The sequence below is a fragment of the Bos indicus x Bos taurus genome, chromosome 21, assembly GCF_003369695.1.
Source record: "Bos indicus x Bos taurus breed Angus x Brahman F1 hybrid chromosome 21, Bos_hybrid_MaternalHap_v2.0, whole genome shotgun sequence".
Lineage (NCBI taxonomy): Eukaryota > Metazoa > Chordata > Mammalia > Artiodactyla > Bovidae > Bos > Bos indicus x Bos taurus.
In genome coordinates this window covers 21,763,483-21,782,339 of record NC_040096.1, presented here as the reverse complement: position 1 = coordinate 21,782,339, position 18,857 = coordinate 21,763,483, and the positions used below count along the sequence as shown (strand labels likewise).

The window sequence follows — 18,857 nt, the reverse complement described above, 5'->3', positions numbered from 1 at the left end:
TCCACAGCGCCCCCTGGCGCCGCGGAGGTCCGGGAGGTGGTGGAGTCTGGTCCGACGGGTTCTTCCGGGTCTGATGGGTGGGCCTTGGGTGTAGGAAGCTGCTGCCCACAGCTTCGCAGCTGCTAGTTAAGTGTGCTTTGCGGAGGGTGCATGAAGAATATGGCCTGGCTCTCTGGGAGCCCGCAGCCTAGGCGAAGGAGGAAAACAGACAAGAAGACAGTGGCCTCACTGTGTCCGGAGCAGGAAGGCGCAGAGGACTGTCCTAACTTGGTGGGAGAGCAAATCACTTAGCCTCTGGGCGAGAGACAACTTCTCTGGGGAGGACCCTCTCCCGCCATGAAAAGACAATTTTCAAGCTGCCAATGCTCTGAACATTCTCAAAGTGCTCTAAAAATCGTTCTCCCTGCAAGAATGGCCTGGTTGCTATGGGCAAAGCAGCCTCACACTAGGACCCAGAAGACCCCTGGGGTCTGCTGCTGCTGCTGCTAAGTCGCTTCAGTCGTGTCCGACTCTGTGCGACCCCATAGACAGCCCACCAGGCTCCCCCATCCCTGGGATTCTCCAGGCAAGAACACTGGAGTGGGTTGCTATTTCCTTCTCCAAGGCATGAAAGTGAAAAGTGAAAGTGAAGTCGCTCAGTCGTGTCCGACTCTTAGCCACCCCATGGACCGCAGCCTACCAGGCCCCTCTATCCATGGGATTTTCCAGGCAAGAGTGCTGGAGTGGGGTGCCATCACCTTTTCTGCTGCTGGGGTCTGACCTGGAAATTGGAGCTTACAGTGGAGCCTCGGTGATGGTTTCAGATAGACTCCCAGGCCGCAGTGCTGTTTCTGCGGGAACTGTTTTCTTTGCTCTCAGGTGCCAGGAACAAAATCTGCATGTCTTTCTTGTGCCGCGAGGGTTCCTACTTCAGTCCCCAGGCACTGCTGTGGGCCCTGGGCTTATGAGCGCTGTCACTGTTGCTCTGAGAGCATGACGTTGTCAGGCCTCAGTAGACACTACAACAACACCGCACTGTGGACTGGTGGCCTCTGGTCTTTTGGAGAAATCCCCTGTCTCAGCAGACAGTATCTATGAAGTATGAGGTTTGCTGAGACCGGAAGACCCTGGAAGAACTGTCCCTGTGAAGTGGAGTTGGCTGATTGCTAAGTTTACTCCAGTTGATTAGCAGCTTTTGTACTTTGGCTGGTAGCTGGGGCCCATGAGGACTCAGGGGACAAGTTAATGAGAGCGCTCGCGCTTGCTTTTCAGCTAGTCTTGGTGGTTGCCACGATGCAGAAGTTAGAGAGGGAAGCCCCAAACGCTGGCAACAAGGTCTCTGGGGCCTGAAATGGAACAAGCTGAATCCCCATAGCTTCCATGGCAGCCTGAAAGTTAAGAGTGGGTGGAGAGAAACATATCTGGCTCTAGGCTAGTGGCTTGACTTGGCTCATTCCTCATTTGGCCCTCCAGCCTTCTGAGCCTTTTCCCCTTCAGCTCAGAGAACCTTAGGCAGCATGGAGCCACAATCCCCATGTTTTTCAACAGAAGATAGAAACTCAAGTCACTTTCATCTCTCGCTAGAGGTCTGTGACAGAGAAGCTTCAGGTTTGTGTTAATGGTGCTTTAATTTTTATTTCCTTACTGTCTGCATCTGTGGCTTAAAAATAGAGCTGTTAGGGTTTCTAGGACCAGGGCCGAGGTGGAAGTGGAGGTGACCTCTCATGGGCTTCCAGAGGCGGTCAGGCTCTCTGCTGACAGGCTTGTCAGTGGGGCTACTGCTGTTCTTCAGCTGGATGATGCCTGCTCAGCCGGCCTCCCTCTCAGGTACAGCGCTCTCCTCTGCCCACCACCCCCTCCGGTACTTACTCTTTTAGCAGGTATAGGCTACTCTGGGGAGCTGGTGAGGAGAGAGAAAGCCTGCCTTTCTGATAAGTTGGCCCCTTTTACTCTCCAAAAGGGATGAGTGGGATGTGGGTAGATCACTCCTACCTGTCTCCAGCCCCCCTCGCCCCTCCCTTCAGCTTTGGCCCACCACCCCCACCTGTGCCAGACCACCTGGGATGCTGACGGCCATCGCTACCCGGGTTTCTTCTGCCCTCGGCTCTCTGACACTCCGGAGGAAGCCTACTGCTGCCACACGCAGGCTGCAGGGGGCTTCTGCTGCACTCTGGCTGAATTTGAGGCCTTGAACCAGGTCAATCTGTCTGCCCTTCGGCCTCCTCCCATCTTCAGGTGAGAACGCCAACCCCAGAGCCCTGGAATGCTGACAGGGTGTTCCAGTATCTTGGACTCTGTTCCTAATTTCTGGGGTGGGAGGCTTGTAGTTTACAGATCTCAAACATAAAATCACCTAAATACATGATTACAAAACAATCTGTGAAGGAAAAGTTCAGGGGGCTGTGAGAACCGGTAACAGGGAGTCACTGTAGGCGTTGTGTGGTAGGTGGGGTTGGACGGGTGTCAATACTGAAAGGAGTATCTGGAGCAATCATGTATTATCAGTTCAGTCGCTCATTCGTGTCCGACTCTTTGCGAGCTTGCTCAAACTCATGTCCATCGATGCCATCCAACCATTTCATCCTCTATTGTCCCCTTCTTCTCCTGCCTTCAATCTTTCCCAGCATGAGGGTCTTTTCCAATGAGTCAGTTCTTCGCATCAGGTGGCCAAAGTATTGGGAGTTTCAGCTTCAGCATCAGTCCGTCCAGTGATCAGTCCGTCCAGTGAATATTCAGGACTGATTTCCTTCACGATTGACTGGTTGGATCTCCCTGCAGACGGGGTTTGATCAAACATGTATTATCGTCGGGGATTTCAATCCTGAATCTGTCCGTGAATGACTTCAGGGTACCTGTGAGCTCCCTGAATTTGTATTTACACGTCCTGCACTTTTCTGGGTAGCTTTCTCCAGACTCTCGGGGGCTCTGTAACGCACATGAAGCGGCGAGAACGACTGGGGCCTGCATCCTGATACCCTCCTATCTCTCACAGGGGTCCGGGCCCGCTCCTAGCGCTGAGCCTTTACAGCCTGCTGCTCGTGGCCCTGATGACTGCAGACCTTGTGCATTTCTGCCGCGTTCGGGGCCGGGGCCGGGACCAATGCCGAGACCTGAGCCCCAGCAGCGACCGGCGTCCCTCCAGGTCCTCCACCGCGCGCCCCCTGCAGGTCTCGGCGGGAACAGACTAAGCGCGCCCGGGGCTTCTTTGAGTCTGCGGACCGGGGCCGAGCACCGCCCCGCGCCTGGCGCGCCCTCTCCTTGGCCCCGCCCGTTCCCCGCCCCCGGCCTCTGACGCAAGACTGGGGCGGGGCAGCCGGCGGCGGATTCCCGAGCCTCCACCCACCCTACTCCAGAGACTGCGCCTGCGCGCGCCCGGGACGTCTGTGGCGCGATGACTGTGAGTGGTCCAGGGAACCCCGAGCCCCAGTCGGTCGGCCCCGGGGTGCGTACCCATTTACCCATCCCCCTGGGCTATCTCCACTTCTCACCTGCTCGGGCGATTGCCGGGCCGCCTCCTCCCTCTCAGCTTGGCCCTCCATGGGACTCGCCCACGACCCTCAGCGTCCTCTCCCAGTAGCTCCGCGACTCACCCTGAGCCCACCTGCGACGTTTCCACGCGTTCCCTCCACAGGCTAGCTCAGTGGAACAGCTGCGGAAGGATGGCAACGAGCTGTTCAAATGCGGGGACTACGAAGGTGCCTTGACGGCCTACACGCAAGCCCTGGGTCTGGGCGCAACGCCCCAGGACCAGGCCATTCTGCATCGGAACCGGGCGGCCTGCCACCTCAAGCTGGTGAGGGAGCCGGCTGCTCTTCCCCTCGCCTGCCCGGGCCTCTTTTGCCCACCCCGCCGGTGCTCGGGCCCCCACACTTGTCACATGGCCTTTGGGCCTTTAGGTGACTCGAGAACAACCCTGTTGCCCAGTTTTGCCCGAAAAAGGAGATGACCAGCAACTTAAGCCCTGTTCTTTCTGTTTCAGGAAGATTACGAGAAAGCAGAAACAGAGGCAACCAAAGGTAGGGGAATGAGGGCACTTGGGTGGAGCCGTGGGGCTTCTGGGGTGGGCAACCCTCACTTTTTCCTTTTCCTTTCACTCCTAAAACACATCTGCCTCCTTTTTTCTCTTCCACTTCCCTGGGCATCTCCTTTTCTGCAGCTACTCTGACCTTTTCTGAGGCTGAAATACTGAGCCCCACATCCGTACCCCCACCTTCCTCTAGCCCTCGAAATCTTTCCCTACTGCTCTTGCTGGAGATGGTGGCCTCTCGGGTGCTGACAGAGCTCCTGTTTGTGCTCAGCCATCGAAAAGGACGGCGGGGACATCAAAGCACTTTACCGAAGGAGCCAAGCCCTAGAGAAACTGGGCCGCCTCGACCAGGCCGTCCTTGATCTGCAGAGATGTGTGAGCCTGGAGCCCAAGAACAAAGTTTTCCAGGAGGCCCTGCGGAACATCGCGGGCCAGATTCAGGAGAAGGTATGTGAGTAACTGGGAGAGCGAGGCATTGACCAGTGGTAGAGGGGCACTGGAAAGTGGATCTGGAGCAAAGGTATAATCACATATCTCTGAAGAGGGGATACTGATGGCAAATGACCTTATAGAAGGATGCACAACCTTGTCAGTGGTTGCGAAAAAGCACATTGAAAGAACAGCAAGGTGCTATTCTTTTCAGTGATCTGTTTGGCAAACATTTTTTAACGTTAAAAAAAAAAAGTATGTTTATTTTTGGCTGCTTTGGGTTTTAGTTGCCGCACGCAGGATCTTTGATGCATTGTATGGGCTTCTCTCTATTGGTGCGTGGACTCCAGAGTGGGCGGGCTCAGTAGTTGTTCGTGGGCTTAATTGCCACTCTGCATGTGAGATCATAGTCCCCTGACTAGGGATCAAATCCATGTCCCCTGCATTGGAAGGCAGATTCTTAACCACTCGCCACTGGGGAAGCCCTGTGTGGCAGACATTTTAAAGTTCGTACACATTGCTAGAACGAGGGAGACAGTTATAGGGTGAGGTTGGGGGGATCGTGGGCTTTTTCATGACTGCTTCCAGCTCCTTTGGGAGTCCTTTAGTACATCTGTCAAATTTGAGCATATACTGTGATTCAGTATGTTTTCTTTTTGCTGTCTTCCCTAGAGAAGCCTCGTCCATGTATGCAAGCAGGTGTGTGTATGTTTGTTTCAGCCTCGTTCGTCGTAATGAAAAATTGGAACTTGCCAAAATGCCCAGCAATAGGGGAACGGCTAAACAGATTGAGTCACATCCTTATTACAGATACCTACATGTAGTTATTGAGAATAGGCAGGTGGTCATGCAAGGACGTGGAAAGCGGACAGTGTGATATCATCTATGTTAAAACAATCCCCCGTATGTGCACCCAAAATAGTACCATGTTTTTTTCCATGGGTACACTTGGGTATGTCATTACAAAGGAAAATCTTTTAAAAGAGAGACATCACAGTGATAACAGTGTGACTGCTAGGGAGAGGAACGGGCTTGCAGGGGCTTTTCAAAAGAGATTTTGCTTCACCTGTTCATTTTTTAAAATAAAGAGACGATGTTTGTATGATTCACATATTTAAAAATTGAGAAGAGAATCTAAAGAGCATCATTAACTATTTTCAAGTTGGAATTAGCCTGACAATTAGGTGTTAATATGCTGACCCAGTGGAAGCAAGTAATATGACGGCAGACACCTTATCAAAAGATTGAGACCTGGGGAAGCAAATTATTTTCCTCTCAGCGTCAGCTCTGTTTGATCTGCAGGGGCTGCCTGGAGCTCTGTGTTGAGAAGGATTAGGAAGCAGGTTGCCTGGGCCTAGGAGGGGACGGATCGGTGGTGTCTGCCATGGATGCAGGAGGGGCAGTGGGACACACGGGTTAGGCATGTGCGCTATCCACGCCCAGAACCCCGGGGAAGGAAAAGGCCTAGGATGAGGTTGGTCATCAGGTTATTTTAAAAATCCATCAAAAAGAGAATCCTTGACCTAAACAGAGTATCAGCAACTTCATCATGACTTGCTGGCTCCTTTGCAGGAGGTATAAATGCCGATTCAGTGCCATGGGCTGTGCACCCAGACTGCCACACAATGCATGGCCCCCTGGGAGTGGGTTTTCTTGTGGCTAACAGGACGCCACCCTTCTGAATGGCACTGCCTTCAGCATCGGCACCGCTCCCTGCTGCCTAAGGAGGAAACAGCTCAGAGAAGGAAATAGCCCAGGGAAGTTTGGGAGAGGCTGCCAGGCGAGTCTCTTCCTGCCCAAGGTAGCTGGGTGCGAGACCTGGGCCCAGACATCCATGCTGTGCCCTCTGGAGTCAGGAGCCAGGCCTGGGGAGGAGCTGGAGAGAACAAAGAGGAAATGAGTTGTCTGGGCCCAAGAGGCATTTGCTCCCATGCTTTGCTGGTTTGTCGTAGGTGAGATACATGTCCTCAACGGATGCCAAAGTGGAGCAGATGTTTCAGATACTATTGGATCCACAAGAAAAGGGCACCGAGAAAAAGCAAAAGGTAGAGATCTGGGCGAGTGGGGCGGAACTCCCCTAGTGCTGCCCAGCCCTCCCTGTGTGTGTGTGATGGCCAGGAGCCCCTGCTGGCCTGGTCTGCTGGCACGTCACTCCTTAGGTGGTGCCGCTGGGCTCCCAGAGCCTGAGTGGGTGCGCAGAGGGCCTGGGGCCTCAGTGTGGGCCACGGAGAGGGAGCCGGTGTCCCTGGAGCACCTACTGGTGCTCAGGTCTCATACCAAGAGCCAGGTGCACAGAGGCGTCTGAGTCACAGACTCTGCCTTTCAGGCTTTGCCAGGGACTTAAGACTCCATTTATGCTAACCATCAACTCCCAGAGCGAGCTCTTCCCTCTGCCTCCAGAGGGGGAAGCTGATGTTCAGAGTGGTGAAGTTCATGGCCAAGGCCCCCGAGCTCAGGGGCAGCAGTGAGGTTCAGGTGGTCTTTTCTCTCCATGCCGTGTTCCTGTCATGATGTGCTTCCTTTGACGCAGGCATCTCAGAACCTCGTGGTGCTGGCCCGGGAGGATGCTGGAGCCGAGAAGATCTTCCGGAGCAACGGGGTTCAGCTCTTGCAGCGCCTGCTGGACACGGGAGAGCCTGATCTGATGCTGGCAGCCCTGCGTACCCTAGTCGGCATTTGCTCTGAGCACCAGTCACGGGTAGGTGTGGCGGAGGGTCTAGCTACTGTCTCTGACAGTCTGTCTGTCCATCCACTCACGTGGGCTCTTAGTTCCCTGACCAGGGATTGAAGCTGTGCCCCCTGCATTGGAACCACAGAGTCTTAACCACTGGACCCCCAGGGAAGTCCCATAGCTCTCAACTTACAAGGCAAAGTATAAGGAGACACATAACAAGAGAGACAACATTAAAATGACAAAAAGACCGACATGATTTGGGACAAAGTGAGGCCAAGAAAGAGTGTAAGCAGCCCGGGGACACCCTGAGCACGTGTATCAGAAGGCTCACAAGTGTCGCCCTCGGCTCTTCTCAGAGGTGCCTGGTCACTGATGCCCTCCTTGTCCGTGTGGTAAAAGCACGCTGCTTGCAAAGAACAGGGCACCTGTCCTTCCCTCGCCACCAGGCTGGCATTTTGCTTGGACAGGGGTCCTCACAGTGTGTGACGTGGTGGGTCATGTGACCCACAGCGTCTTCACCATCGAGTCAGTGACCGGATATGCAGGGCAGGACCCTGAGATGGTTCTTCGTGGAGACTGTGGGTGTCCCACACACATGGTTCAGCCAGCACAGCCCTGTCCCAGGCTGGTGTCAGCAAGTCCCTGCTCTGGCTCTTGCCTGCACCAGCTGGACTCGGGGAACAAGGACTTGACCCTCAGTAGATTTTAGAGGAGCCCACAGTTCCTAGATCAGGGGTGGAAATGTGAAACATTCTGTGAAAACTAGTCAGGCCAAGATCGGGCTCTGTTTCTGGGTCTCCCAGAACTAAAACTGGTAAAAGCACGTGAATTCTGCCCACCTCCTGCAGCCTTCCTGGGATCCCTTTGGGATCTTAGTTTCCCGATCAGGGATTGAACCAATACCCCTTGCAGTGGATACTTGGAGTCTCAACCACTGGACCGCCAGGGAGGTCCCTGGAGTGTTTTCTTTAGGAAGCCCTCCCAACAAGAGAATCCGGGTGTCACCCAGGTCTCACCCTCAGGCAGACCCACTGTGCCTTCTCGGGGAGCTGCTCTTTCCACTCACGTTTTCTCCCCTCTGACCACCCTCTGCGACCCCCAGTTAGGAATCACTGAAGCTGCCCTTTGCCAACTGGAAGCTCTGTCCACCTCTCTCCCCCACCAGACAGTGGCCACCCTGAGCGTGCTGGGAACCCGGCGGGTGGTCTCCATGCTGGGCGTGGAAAACCAGGCCGTGTCCCTGGCTGCCTGCCACCTGCTGCAGGTTATGTTCGATGCCCTCAAGGAAGGTGTCAAGAAGGGCTTCCGCGGCAAAGAAGGCGCCATCATCGTGGGTGAGTTGGTGGAAGCCAGTCTGTGTCCTGTGGGTATTGATGTCTTTGGGGGGAGCAGCCAAGCTGGCTGCACCTGCAGTTTGTTCGGGAGAAAGGCTTGTTGACGGTATCTCACTCTAGGTTCTAAGGACCTGGGGCACCTCTGGGGTAGGCTAGAAACCAGCACCCAGCTGCAGGTCCCCTCACCCTACCAGGGAAGTTCAGAGTCAGACGGGGCTGGGCCACTGCAGAGCCAGTGAATGTCTTCCTGTTGCCAGATCCCGCCCGGGAGCTGAAGGTCCTCATCAGTAACCTCCTGGAGCTCCTGACGGAGGTGGGGGTCTCGGGCCAAGGCCGAGACAATGCCCTGACCCTCCTGATTAAAGTGGTGCCCCGGAAGTCTCCCAAGGACCCCAACAACAGCCTTACCCTCTGGGTTATCGACCAAGGTAGGTGACAGAGTTTGAAAAAGAGAAAGGTACTTCCCTGGCAGTCCCATGGTTAGGACTCTGCGCTTTTACTGCCGAGGGCCTGGGTTTAATCCGTGGTTGGGCAACAATGATCCCATGTGGATCCCACGTGGCACAGCATATACATAAGTAAATAAATAGAAATACAGATAGATAGGGCTTCCCTGGTGGCTCAGATGGTAAAGAATCCTCTTGCCGATGCAGGAGACATGGTTCAGTCTCTGGGTTGGGAAGATCCCCTGGAGAAGGGAATGGCAACCCACTCCAGTATTCTTGCCTGGAGAATCTCATGCACAGAGGAGCCTGGTGGGCTACAGTCCTTGGTCCTTAAGAGTTGGACACGACTGAGCAACTCACAGTTATTGGCCATATGCTTATAGGTAGGTAGGTAAATAGACCAAGCATATGTGTGGCATGCTGCTCGGATGGCTGGGCCTGCGCGACCCCAGGAGCGACTGCACCCACCACGTGTGTCTGCGCCGAAGCCACATGTGCCCCATGCTGGACGCTTCAGCCATGTGCGTGTGCACCCGCCCACACGTCGAGCAGGCCCGTGAGCAGGTTAACAGGGAGGCTGGGCCAGCTTTCTGTGTCAAGTTCTTTTCATTGCGTGTGTGTTACTTCTGTACACGGGGGGAAAATTCTTACAGTTTAATATAGAAGTTCACACTTCTCCTTTCCCTAAAGAAGTATAAGGAAAGGTTGGCAGAGTCCCAGTGTGAGCACGCCTGTTGGGTGCTCATCTTTTCTTGTTATCCCAATGATCCTATGAGGCATGAGGTTATTTTCCCTGCAGTTTTGCAGCTGTGAGGAACCTCCCAGCTCCAGAGCATCCAGCTCCACAGGCAGGGCCAGCCCACAGGCCTTAAGTTCTGAGGTCCTTTGCTGACCCCAGACCTGCCCTCCCGCAGGCAGCGGGTCCGCCAGCCCGATTGTGTGAGCCTGCCTGTACCCTGTGAGCTCGTGCGAGCCGAGACCTCTTCCCTTTGCCCATTGGGGTTGGAACTCGTGTTCTGCTGTCTGAATAGGGTGTCTTTTCAGGTCTGAAGAAGATCCTGGAGGTGGGGGGCTCTGTGCAGGACCCTCCTGGGGAGCTCACAGTGACGGCAAACAGCCGCATGAGTGCCTCCATTCTGCTCAGCAAGCTCTTCGATGACCTGAAGTGTGATGCCGAGAGGGAGAATTTCCACCGACTCTGTGAAAACTACATCAAGTAAGGGAGCCCTCCTGTAGCCAGGGCTCCCTCGAGAGCGCTGACTCTTTGGGGAGAAACAGCAGTGAAAGGTTTCCCATCAGAGAAACGGCCTTGGGGAGGACTTGTGAGAGTCAGAGCGGTCCCAAGGGTCACTTGTTGTTTCAGAGTCCCTCTGCAGGGACGTTCTTTCTTATTTATTTATACACTGCTTAGCGTATCAGATGGAGAAGGCAGTGGCACCCAAGTCCAGTACTCTTGCCTGGAAAATCCCATGGATGGAGGACCCTGGTAGGCTGCAGTCCATGGGGTCACTAAGAGTTGGACACGACTGAACAACTTCACTTTCACTTTTCACTTTCATGCATTGGAGAAGGAAATGGCAACCCACTCCAGTGTTCTTGCCTGGAGAATCCCAGGGACCGGGGAGCCTGGTGGGCTGCTGTCTATGGGGTCACACAGAGTCGGACACGACTGAAGCAAGTTAGCAGCAGTAGCAGTAGCGTATCAGATCTATTCACCGACCAGGGCTCAAACCCATTCCCCTTGCTTTGGAAGCACAGTCTTAATTACTGGACCGCCAGAGAAGTCCCCAAGGATATTCTTTCTTATGTCAGTTCTCCTCCAGTGCAGCTGGCTCATTGCTAAAGAATCTGCCGGCCAGTGCAAGAGATGAAAGAGACACAGGTTCAATCCCTGGGTCAGGCAGATCTCCTGGAATAGGGAATGGCAGCCCACTCCAGTATTCTTGTCTGGAGAATCCCATGCACAGAGGAGCCTGGCGGGCTAGGTCCATGGGGTCACAGAGAGTTGGACACGACTGAACACACACAAGCTCCCAAGCTGTCTAGGGCAGCTGGTGTCCTCTAGCACGTGGCGTGCACCGAGCACACGCTGTGTGTCCATCCTGACACACCGGTGCTGCTTCACAGTCCTCACCCTTAAGGGCTGACAGCTAGGAGCAGACTGATGGTGACAAGTTATGGAGTGAGTGGCCCAAGTTCGGACCTCAGTGACCACAGGGAAGGAGACAGGGTGGCGTGGGTGATAGCCACCTGCGTTAGATGGCAGGTCATTGGGGGTGGGGATGGGGCTCAAATGAAAGCCTGGATGAAGAACCCCGGTGGCTGCCATCCAGAGGGGTGGTGTCCTGGTCTTCCCGCTGGCAGCTTTTCTTGCTGTTGTTGCCCACATCCTGCAGATGCCTGGCCAGTGGAGGAGGCGGAGGGAAGGGCAGTCTCTTTGTGCTGGCTGTGATGCAACAGCTGCCGCCCTGTGCCCCGCAGGAGCTGGTTTGAGGGCCACGGGCTGGCCGGGAAGCTGCGGGCCATCCAGACAGTGTCCTGCCTCCTGCAGGGCCCATGTGACGCCGGCAACCGGGCCCTGGAGCTGAATGGCGTCATGGAGAGTGTGATCGCCCTGTGCGCCTCGGAGCAGGAGGAGGAGCAGCTGGTGGCCGTGGAGACCCTGATCCACGCAGCCGGCAAGGCCAAGCGGGCCTCATTCATCACAGCCAACGGCGTCTCACTGCTGAAAGATCTGTACAAGCGCAGCGAGAAGGACAGCATCCGCATCCGGGCACTGGTGGTGAGACGGGCAGGCCTGGGCTGAGCCAGCAGGCAGCCAGGCAGGGGGCCCTGGCTGGCCCGTGTCTCACAGTACAGCCTCAGCACATGCTTGGTGAAAATGGGGGATGTGCAGGGCCTTGTCAAAGGGCCTCCCTGATCACTCACAACAGTAAAAAAATCTGCCTGCAATGTGGGAGATCTGGGTTCCACCCCTGGGTTGAGAAAGTCCCATGGAGAAGGGAATGGCAACCCACTCCAGTATTCTTGCTTGGAGAATCCCATGGACAGAGGAGCCTGGTGGGCTACAGTCCATGGAGTTGCAGAGTTGGACACAACTGAGCAATTTTCACTTTCAGGGCCTTGTCAAGGCCAGAGCAGGGCCCTGGCTTCTCCTGGGGAGGAGGAGGAGGTGAGGCTTGGACAGAGAGGACCTCTAAGAATGCAGGGCAGCCCGGGCTGCCCACTGTGGGCGGTGGGAGCGGCTCTAGGAGGAGTTTGGAGGACACTCTAGGCCAGGCAGGTCCGGGGTCTGTGTGAACAGGCTGGGCTGCCAGGCAGCCCCCAGAGCTGGTGGTCTAGGGAACACCTGACCCCTGTGTGCCTGTTGCAGCCCTGCCCCTGGAGGAAGCCGGTCCTCCTCTTTGGGGCACCTTGTCCTGGGTTTCTCCCTCCCATGGGGGTCCTGGCCTTGGCTGAGGCACCTGTCTTCTCCCCACACGTATCTTAGCTCTGCCCGTCAAGAGCTTCCTTGGTGTGAGGTGGGAAGGAATAGAGCAAGTCCCGTGCACATCGGCGGGGGTGGGGCCCGGGCCAGCATGTGGTCAGCATGTCAGTCTCTCCCAGATGCTCTCACGTGGCCACCCTAGCAGCTGGTTCTGTGGGCTTCCCAGGTGGCACTAGTGGTGAAGAATCCGCCTGCCAGTGCAGGAGACCTAAGATACGTGGGTTCAGTCCCTGGGCTGGGAGGATCCCCTGGAGGAGGGCGTGGCAACCAACTCCAATATTCTTGCTTGGAGAGTCCCATGGACAGAGGAGCCTGGCAGGTTGCAGTCCATAGGGTCGCAGAGGGTCAGACACGACTGAAGCGACAGCACAGCACAGTCCAGCTGGTAGCCTGGTGGGGGTGTGCCTGGCCTCCAGGGAGCCTGGCAGAGCGCTGGGGGGAGCCCTGCCCTGCCTCCGTCCCTTGGCCAACAGCTGGTTCTCAACCTCTCTTGCAGGGGCTCTGTAAGCTCGGCTCGGCCGGAGGGACTGACTTTAGCATGAAGCAGTTTGCCGAAGGCTCCACTCTCAAGCTGGCCAAGCAGTGTCGAAAGTGAGTGATTTAGCATGGCCGTGGCTCCGTGCCTCCTGGCCAGACCTCAAGAGAAGAGGGGAATCCTCACTGCCCTGTCCTCCCCAGGCAGACCCTCCATGTGAACTGCTTCCATATGTGGTGGGGATGCCCCAACCACTGGCTTTTCCTCCCTGGGTCCTGGGGTGCCCCTCCTACCACTCCCCCCGCCACCCCCCTGCCCGTTCTGGTAGTCATCAGTGCCCTGCACGCCCCCAGGTGGCTGTGCAATGACCAGATGGACGTGGGCACGCGGCGCTGGGCAGTGGAGGGCCTGGCCTACCTCACCTTCGATGCTGATGTGAAGGAAGAGTTTGTGGAGGATGCAGCTGCTCTGAAGGCTCTGTTCCAGCTCAGCAAGGTAGCCCCTGGGTTCCTGCAGTCGTCCAGGGATGCTGACTAGGATTAGAGCCCAAAGGGCTTTCTTGGCAGGTGTGGCCAGCGGCGTTTGTGACAGGGGGCTGGTAGCCCGAGTGACTGCCCTGTGTGGCCTGGGTCTTCTGACCTGCACCAGTGGTTCAGCAAGGGTGCTCTCTTAGGAGGAGTCGGGGAGGTCAAGTGCATGAGCTCCCAAAGTCAGGGCCACCCTGGGGCCGGGGAGGTGCCCGGATTCATCCTGGTGCCCAGGGGGCCCAGCCGAGGGTAGAACTGGGAGCCTGGGCAGTGCTGACCCCGGTCCTGCTCTGCCCCTGGGCTGGCCGCTGACGGCCCGTCTGCCCCCCGCCCCCCCGGCAGTCCGAGGAGAGGTCGGTGCTCTTCGCGGTGGCCTCGGCGCTGGTGAATTGCACCAACAGCTATGACTACGAGGAGCCGGACCCCAAGATGGTGGAGCTGGCCAAGTATGCCAAGCAGCACGTGCCCGAGCAGCACCCCAAGGTGAGGGGGCCCCAGCGTCATGGGGGCCCGTTGACCTGAGGCATCCACAGCAGATGCACTTCTGTTTAAGCGGGTTTCTTTCTCTTTTAATCTTTTTTTAACTTAATTTATGTATTTATGTTTGTCAGCACTGGGTCTTTGTCGCTGCCCGGGCTTTTCTCTAGCTGCGGTGAGCAGGGGCTACTCTCGAGTTGCCGTGTGTAGGCTTCTCGCTGCGGTGGCTTCTCTTATTGCAGAGCACCGGCTCCAGAGCTCAGGCTCGGTAGTTGCGGCGCACGGGCTTAGTTTCCTGCAGCATGTGGGATCTTCCCAGACCAGGGATTGAACCTGTGTCCCTTGCATCGGCAGGTGGCTTCTTAACCACCAGACCGCCAGGGAAGTCCTCTTTCCCTTTGTTGTCATGCCCATCAACATGTGTCGTGAGAAGGGTTCCCCTTTCCCCTGCCTGATCGGCTGAGGTCCCTCTGATCAGCTGCCTCCTTCCCCAGGACAAGCCGAGTTTCGTGCGGGCTCGGGTGAAGAAGCTGCTGGCGGCCGGCGTGGTGTCGGCCATGACGTGCATGGTGAAGACCGAGAGCCCTGTGCTGACCAGTTCCTGCAGGGAGCTGCTCTCCAGGTGAGCCTGCCCCCTGCCCGTCAGCCTCCCCGCTGCTGATGAAACTACAGAGGGAGCCTTCGCTGGTGCAGTGGGCTCCTGGAGCCAGAGGGGCCACCCACCTGGCAGTCCGCCTTTGCTGCTCCCGGGAGTGGAAGGTCTGCCCGCCAGAGCCGCGGCCCGCCCGCCCAGCCCGGCACTCTCCCCGCAGGGTCTTCCTGGCTTTGGTGGAAGAGGTCGAGGACCGTGGCACTGTGGTTGCTCAGGGAGGGGGCAAGGTAAGCTGGCTCAGACTCCTTCAGGATGGGCCGTAAAACATGACTCAGTGGCTGCCACAGCAGAGCTCGGTGTTGGATGGGGACAGAGAAGTGTCATTAGCAGCCAGCAGGAATGTCTTCCTGACGCGTGAGTGATGCTGAAGGGCCCTGGACTTTGTGCCTACAAGGCTGTGAGGGCTCCTGTGTCATTGACCTTCATGGCCCCGTGCCTGGCACAGTCCATGTCTAGCCCTTAATAAGCGTTTCCAGAAGCGTCTGGGTAGCTTGCTGGGAGGCCTAGGAAGTGAGAGGGTGTGTGTGGGCGTGTGGTCAAGCCCCAGGAGAGAGACGGGAGAGGCGAGGGCTGCACAGTCAGGGCCTCGGGCCTCACGGTCCTGGCTGCACCCTGGGTGCTGATGGGCCCGTCCCACAGGCTCTGCTCCCACTGGCTCTGGAAGGCACCGACGTGGGGCAGACGAAAGCAGCCCAGGCTCTCGCCAAGCTCACCATCACCTCCAACCCAGAGATGACCTTTCCGGGCGAGCGGGTGCGTGTCTTCCTGCCCCAGCCCCGGCCTGTCCTCCAGCCCCTCAGTGGGCCCTCCTGGCCTTTGAGTCGGGCTGTGGCTCCTCCGCGGGGCCTTGGGGGGGTGTGGGCGACCTCTCGGGGACTGGACTCCCATTTGCAGGGCCGGTGGGGTCGGGAGAGCTGGGGCAGGTAGCCCTGATGCATGGGTGCATATGCAGATCTACGAGGTGGTCCGGCCCCTCGTCTCCCTGTTGCACCTCAACTGCTCCGGCCTGCAGAACTTCGAGGCGCTCATGGCTCTAACGAACCTGGCGGGGATCAGCGAGAGGCTCCGGTGAGGTCCACGGGGATGCGGGACCTGGGCAGGGCACCGTGGTTTAGACCATTTACAGTTTTTTTTTTGTTATTGTTATTCATTTACTTACTTTGTTTTTGGCTGTACTGGGCGTAGTTGCTGCACACTGGCTTTCTGTAGTTGCGGTCAGTGGGGCCACTCCTCATTGCGGTGCACAGGCCTCTCTTTGTGTTAGCTTCTCTTGTAGCAGAGCACAGGCCCTAGGGGCCCTGGCACAGGCTTCAGTAGTTGTGGCACGTGGGCTTATAGTTGCTTCTCGGCACATGGGATCTTCCCAGACCAGGGATCGAACCCATGTCCCCAGCATGGCAGGCAGATTCTTATCCACTGGACCACCAGGGAAGTCCAGCACTTTAGTTTGGAGAGTACTCCTCAGCTACTTATTTTCCAGACAGGCCGAGAGGCATGACTTGTACAGTGTTCTGCGAGAGGGCAAGGACCTAGGCCGTAAGAGTGCAGGCCCTGGCGTCAGACCAGCTGGGTTCAAATCTTGGCTTTACTGGTTGTTAGTGTGTAACCTCTCAAGTAACTTAACCCCCCTGTGCCTTAGTTTCCCCCTCTGTGAAATGGAATGGTTATATACCTATCTCATGGAGTAGCAGTGGGGAGGATTAAATGAGAAAATACAGGTAAAAGCATTGACTACCTAGATGCCTGATTCCCAGCAGTGTGTCCAAGCAATACGTATTAGCCACGTCACTAATGGTGAGACTATTCAGTCTCAGTCTCCTCTTCTGCAAAATAGTGGTGATAATCACACGAGCACCTTTACCATAGGACTGTGGTGAGGATTTTTTAAAAAATATTTATTATTTGGCTGCGCCAGGTCGTAGTTGCAACATGCAGGATCTTAAGTTGTGGCATAGGAGATCTAGTTCCCTGACCAGGGATGGAGCCTGGACCTCCTGCATTGGGAGCATGGAGTCTTAGCCACTGGACTGCCAGGGAAGTCCCTGCGGTGAGGATTAAGTAAGATCGTCCAAGTGCTGGGTCAGGGTGAGTGCTCAAACGTTAGATGTTAGCATCGCCATCATCACCCCCAGGTCTCCTAACTCCTAGTTGAGAGCATTTTTCCAAGGTCCCGCGTGCTGTCTCCTCGGCCAGGTTAGAAGACTGGAAACCACTGCCCGGTGGCTTCAAACCTGCGCAGGGCGGTCTCTGCATATTGCCCAGGGAGATCCTTGGCCCAAGTCTTGTTGTATGGGGAAGCGGGGCTGGGAGTGACGGATGCAAACGCTCTGGTGATGCTGACGCTTCCGCCCTTGGCCCCGCAGGCAGAAGATCCTGAAGGAGAAGGCCGTGCCCATGATCGAGGGCTACATGTTTGAGGAGCACGAGATGCTCCGCCGGGCGGCCACGGAGTGCATGTGTAACTTGGCCATGAGCAAGGAGGTGAGGGCTGGTCCAGGCGGTCACACCAGGCAGGCATGCAGGAGTACCTGGCCCGGCTGGGCTCTGCCCCATCTGACTTGGTCCCTCCCCGCTTCTGGCCACAGGTGCAGGACCTCTTTGAAGCCACGGGAAACGACCGGCTGAAGCTGCTGGTGCTGTACAGCGGTGAGGACGACGAGCTGCTGCGGCGGGCAGCCGCCGGGGGCCTGGCTATGCTCACCTCCATGCGGCCCTCGCTCTGCAGCCGCATCCCCCAAGTGGTCAGTGCCTCTTCTTGGTGGAGCCGGGGGAGGTGGGCCAGGAACCCCCAGCCTGCTGGTGGTCGGTTGGTGAAAGGCAGCCCCAGGGTGTGTGGGTAGTGTTCGCTGCCGGGGTTCCCTACTGCTCCGTGGTCACACTGCCCTGTTTCTGGCAGACCACACACTGGCTGGAGATCCTGCAGGCTCTGCTTCTGAGCCCCAGCCAGGAGTTGCAGCACCGGGGTGCTGTGGTGGTGCTGAACATGGTGGAGGCCTCGAGGGAGATCGCCAGCACCTTGATGGAGAGCGAGGTGCTGGAGATCCTGTCGGTGCTAGCCAAGGACGAGGAGACCCCGGTCACCAGGGCAGCCACAGCTTGTCTGGGGAAAGCTGTGGAATATGGGCTTATCAAACCCAGCCAGGACGGAAGATGAGGGCCTGCCTCAAGCACACGCTACCCACTGCAGCACAAGGAGCAAGGACAGACTGGCTGGTGGGGCTGGGACGCAAACGCCTGGCCTCTCCTCCCCGGCTGCCCTTTGATGTCCTCTGTTCTGAGTCAGGGAGCATGTTCACAGCCCTGCGCTCCCAGCACAGCCTCCGGGCGCACGCAGCAGGACACTTTTTCCTGCACTACTAAGACAGCTGGGAATGGGGACGGCTTGTCCTAATTCACCCTGTGGGTTCCTGGCATTGGGAAGGACACAGCAAGCAGCCTCACCAGCTACAAGCATCACCTGAACCTGCTAGCAGGACCACTTCTGATCCTCTAATAAAAGCTTGTGGAGGGATTTCATTGTTGTCCAGTGGTTAAGACTCTTGTGTTTTCAATGCAGGTTCGATCCCTGGTCAGAGAACTAAGGTCCCATGTGCCAGTGTGGCCCAAAAAATAAAAGTGCATGGAACTCAAGTATGTGCTCTGTCAGCGGGCAGGGATGGCTGGCAGTGGGCCAGAGTATGGAGCAGGAGCTGGGCATGATTGAGTAGTATGGGCAGCTTTACAGCAGCACAGCCACCTTTAGGGAAGGGATCAAATGGATTCCTACCCCAGGTCCACTGAGTTGCTTATCCCTGTTAGAGGGTCAAAGGGTAAACATTGGGGGAGCAAATCAGTATTTAGTTACATGGATATAAATGCATTCAGTTCAGTCGCTCAGTCTTGTCCAACTCTTTGTGATCCCATAGACTACAGCACACCAGGCCTCCCTGTCCATCACCAACTCCCAGAGTTTACTCAAATTCGTCCATTGAGTCAGTGATGCCATCCAACCATCTCATTCTCTGTCCCCTTCTCCTCCTCCCTTCAGTCTTTCCCAGCATCAGGGTCTTTTCCAGTGAGTCAAATTTTTGCATCAGGTGGCCAGAGTATCGGAGTTTCAGCTTTAGCATCAGTCCTTGCAATGAATATTCAGGACTGATTTCCTTCTGGATGGACTGGTTGGATCTCCTTGCAGTCCAGGTCTCTCAAGAGTCTTCTCCAGCACCACAGTTCAAAAGCATCAATTCTTCGGTGGTCAGGTTTTTTTTATAGTTCAACACTCACATCCATACATGACTACTGGAAAAACCGTAGCTTGGACTAGACGGACCTTTGTTGGCAAAGTAATGTCTCTGCTTTTTAATACACTGT

The 18,857-nt window shown here is 56.3% G+C and overlaps 1 protein-coding gene across 3 annotated transcripts; it reads left to right on the top strand.

Annotated features, from left to right (window-relative positions):
• The first annotated feature begins 3,269 nt into the window (after positions 1 to 3,269).
• UNC45A (unc-45 myosin chaperone A) lies at positions 3,270 to 18,028 on the top strand. Of its 3 annotated transcripts, none has more exons than XM_027521085.1 (20): positions 3,270 to 3,376; positions 3,611 to 3,772; positions 3,959 to 3,995; positions 4,278 to 4,453; positions 6,388 to 6,480; positions 6,966 to 7,133; positions 8,275 to 8,443; positions 8,701 to 8,871; positions 9,934 to 10,105; positions 11,371 to 11,671; positions 12,873 to 12,967; positions 13,205 to 13,346; positions 13,721 to 13,861; positions 14,350 to 14,477; positions 14,668 to 14,734; positions 15,147 to 15,260; positions 15,460 to 15,575; positions 16,871 to 16,988; positions 17,093 to 17,248; positions 17,404 to 18,018. In XM_027521085.1, the coding sequence occupies exons 1-20, from the start codon at positions 3,371 to 3,373 to the stop codon at positions 17,659 to 17,661; spliced, it is 2,790 nt and encodes a 929-aa protein (XP_027376886.1). In that variant the 5' UTR covers positions 3,270 to 3,370; the 3' UTR covers positions 17,662 to 18,018. The 3 variants fall into 3 exon arrangements, with proteins under 3 accessions (XP_027376886.1, XP_027376885.1, XP_027376887.1); XM_027521084.1 differs by having other exon boundaries at positions 3,323 to 3,421; positions 17,404 to 18,028; XM_027521086.1 differs by lacking the exons at positions 3,270 to 3,376; positions 3,611 to 3,772 and having other exon boundaries at positions 4,200 to 4,453; positions 17,404 to 18,028.
• The last annotated feature ends 829 nt before the right edge of the window (positions 18,029 to 18,857 follow it).